We start from the raw sequence: 1,489 nt of genomic DNA, 5'->3' as shown, positions 1-1,489 counted from the left end.
ATCACTGCTTCACTAGAAGAAATAGACGCATGTATCTATGTGGACCAGAGAGCAGAGCTACTGAGCATATATTGTAGGTGTTATGGCTCAGTGATTAAATTTAGTCTTCTAATAACAACAAATTGAAATTCAGTCCAAACAGAAAGCCGAGCTGCTTGCGTTCCGTTCTCTACGCTGACCAGCCTAAAGCTTCTGCAAATATTGAGTTTATATTCATGATGGTTCCAGCTGTGGCTTGTGTGTCGTGGTGCTCATGAGGCGTAATTAGTGCAAATCTCAGGCTTGTGTTTTCTTTTTTTTTAAATTTAATTTTAATTCCTTGCTCGTTTGCATAATGCACTATGACACTTGCAATCAGGACGGACGTATTTGCATAGACTAGCATTTGAACTTCCCCCTGTTGACACGGTGGCAGGGTCTGTTACTGGCCGGCGTTTTGACGGTTCCAGGAAGCCGAGCTGTCAGACGTGAGCACACAAGACGACGACAGAGCTAATGGATCCCGTGTTTACCAACCGGACTGTCCCTCATTAGAGCCTGAAAAACAAAAACCTCACCGGGATGAGAGAGGCGATTTTTGCTTGTTTAATCTAGTTGATTGTAGATGGATGTTAAGCTTTTATTATCGCCCTCTTTTATTTCAAGGTAATGAATTAGGAAGTGGGGGAATGTCAAAGCACAGGGGGGGGCAATTTATGTATAGAATAACAAGTCACTCCTCTGCCGCACTCATCCATAGCCACTGGCTTATGGAGCAGTCTCTGCCAGGGAGCTCCATAAATCTTCATATGATATTGATGTGTCAATCTAGTCATTGGCTTTACTGTCAGTCCATCCAGGGGCTGTAAAGATTAGTGGGTCTGTTCGCCGTCTGCTGTGAGAGGATGCCCTTGACTGAGCAAGCAGGAGGACATCCAAACACCTGAGCATGTCTAAACTCCTGAAGCACATCTTGATCTATGTTCGCCGGAGACGTTTACTGTCTGCTTAAATTGTTCTTCTGAGATTTTCAGAGAGCGCTTTATGCCCGTTTAATGTTTGCTGCGTCACGACTGTATAACCTCGTGCGAATGTTAAAGCCTTTGAATAACCGAGATTTTACCTTCTGCTCCTTCCCTAATTCGCTTTCTGTTTCCGCCAACAGATCCCCGCACTACGCATGTCCGGAGGTCATCAGGGTAAGACGTTTTTCACTGACTCACGATGTTCTTTCTGCTAGTTTATTTTTTTAAATAATGCTCCGAACCAGCTGCTTACATTGTGTCCAAACCGGCCTAACAAACTGTCTAATCGCCCTCAGGGAGAGAAGTATGACGGGAGGAAAGCAGACGTCTGGAGCTGTGGGGTCATTCTTTTTGCTCTCTTGGTGGTGAGTGTCAGCTTGTTTCTCTGCTCACTGACGACTGACGTTGAGTTTCTCAGGAGGAATATGGCACGATGCAGTTTTACCATCAAGTGTGGCTTTCCCCGTCCCTTCATATCCAACAGC

At 45.1% G+C, this 1,489-nt stretch overlaps 1 protein-coding gene across 3 annotated transcripts in view; it reads left to right on the top strand.

The window, feature by feature from the left end:
* Window positions 1-1,489, top strand: part of brsk2b (BR serine/threonine kinase 2b) — a 182,750-nt gene that overhangs the window by 149,239 nt on the left and 32,022 nt on the right. For all 3 annotated transcript variants that reach the window (XM_008281743.1, XM_008281742.1, XM_008281741.1), the window contains exons 6-7: window positions 1,145-1,178; window positions 1,301-1,369. In XM_008281743.1, the coding sequence (XP_008279965.1) occupies window positions 1,145-1,178; window positions 1,301-1,369 (103 nt within the window). The remainder of the gene's footprint in view (window positions 1-1,144; window positions 1,179-1,300; window positions 1,370-1,489) is intronic.

This window comes from Stegastes partitus, unplaced genomic scaffold (assembly GCF_000690725.1).
Source record: "Stegastes partitus isolate 25-593 unplaced genomic scaffold, Stegastes_partitus-1.0.2 Scaffold243, whole genome shotgun sequence".
Classification (NCBI taxonomy): Eukaryota; Metazoa; Chordata; class Actinopteri; family Pomacentridae; genus Stegastes; species Stegastes partitus.
The sequence above is the reverse complement of the archived record's forward strand: the minus strand, read 5'-3'. Positions and strand labels throughout refer to the sequence as shown.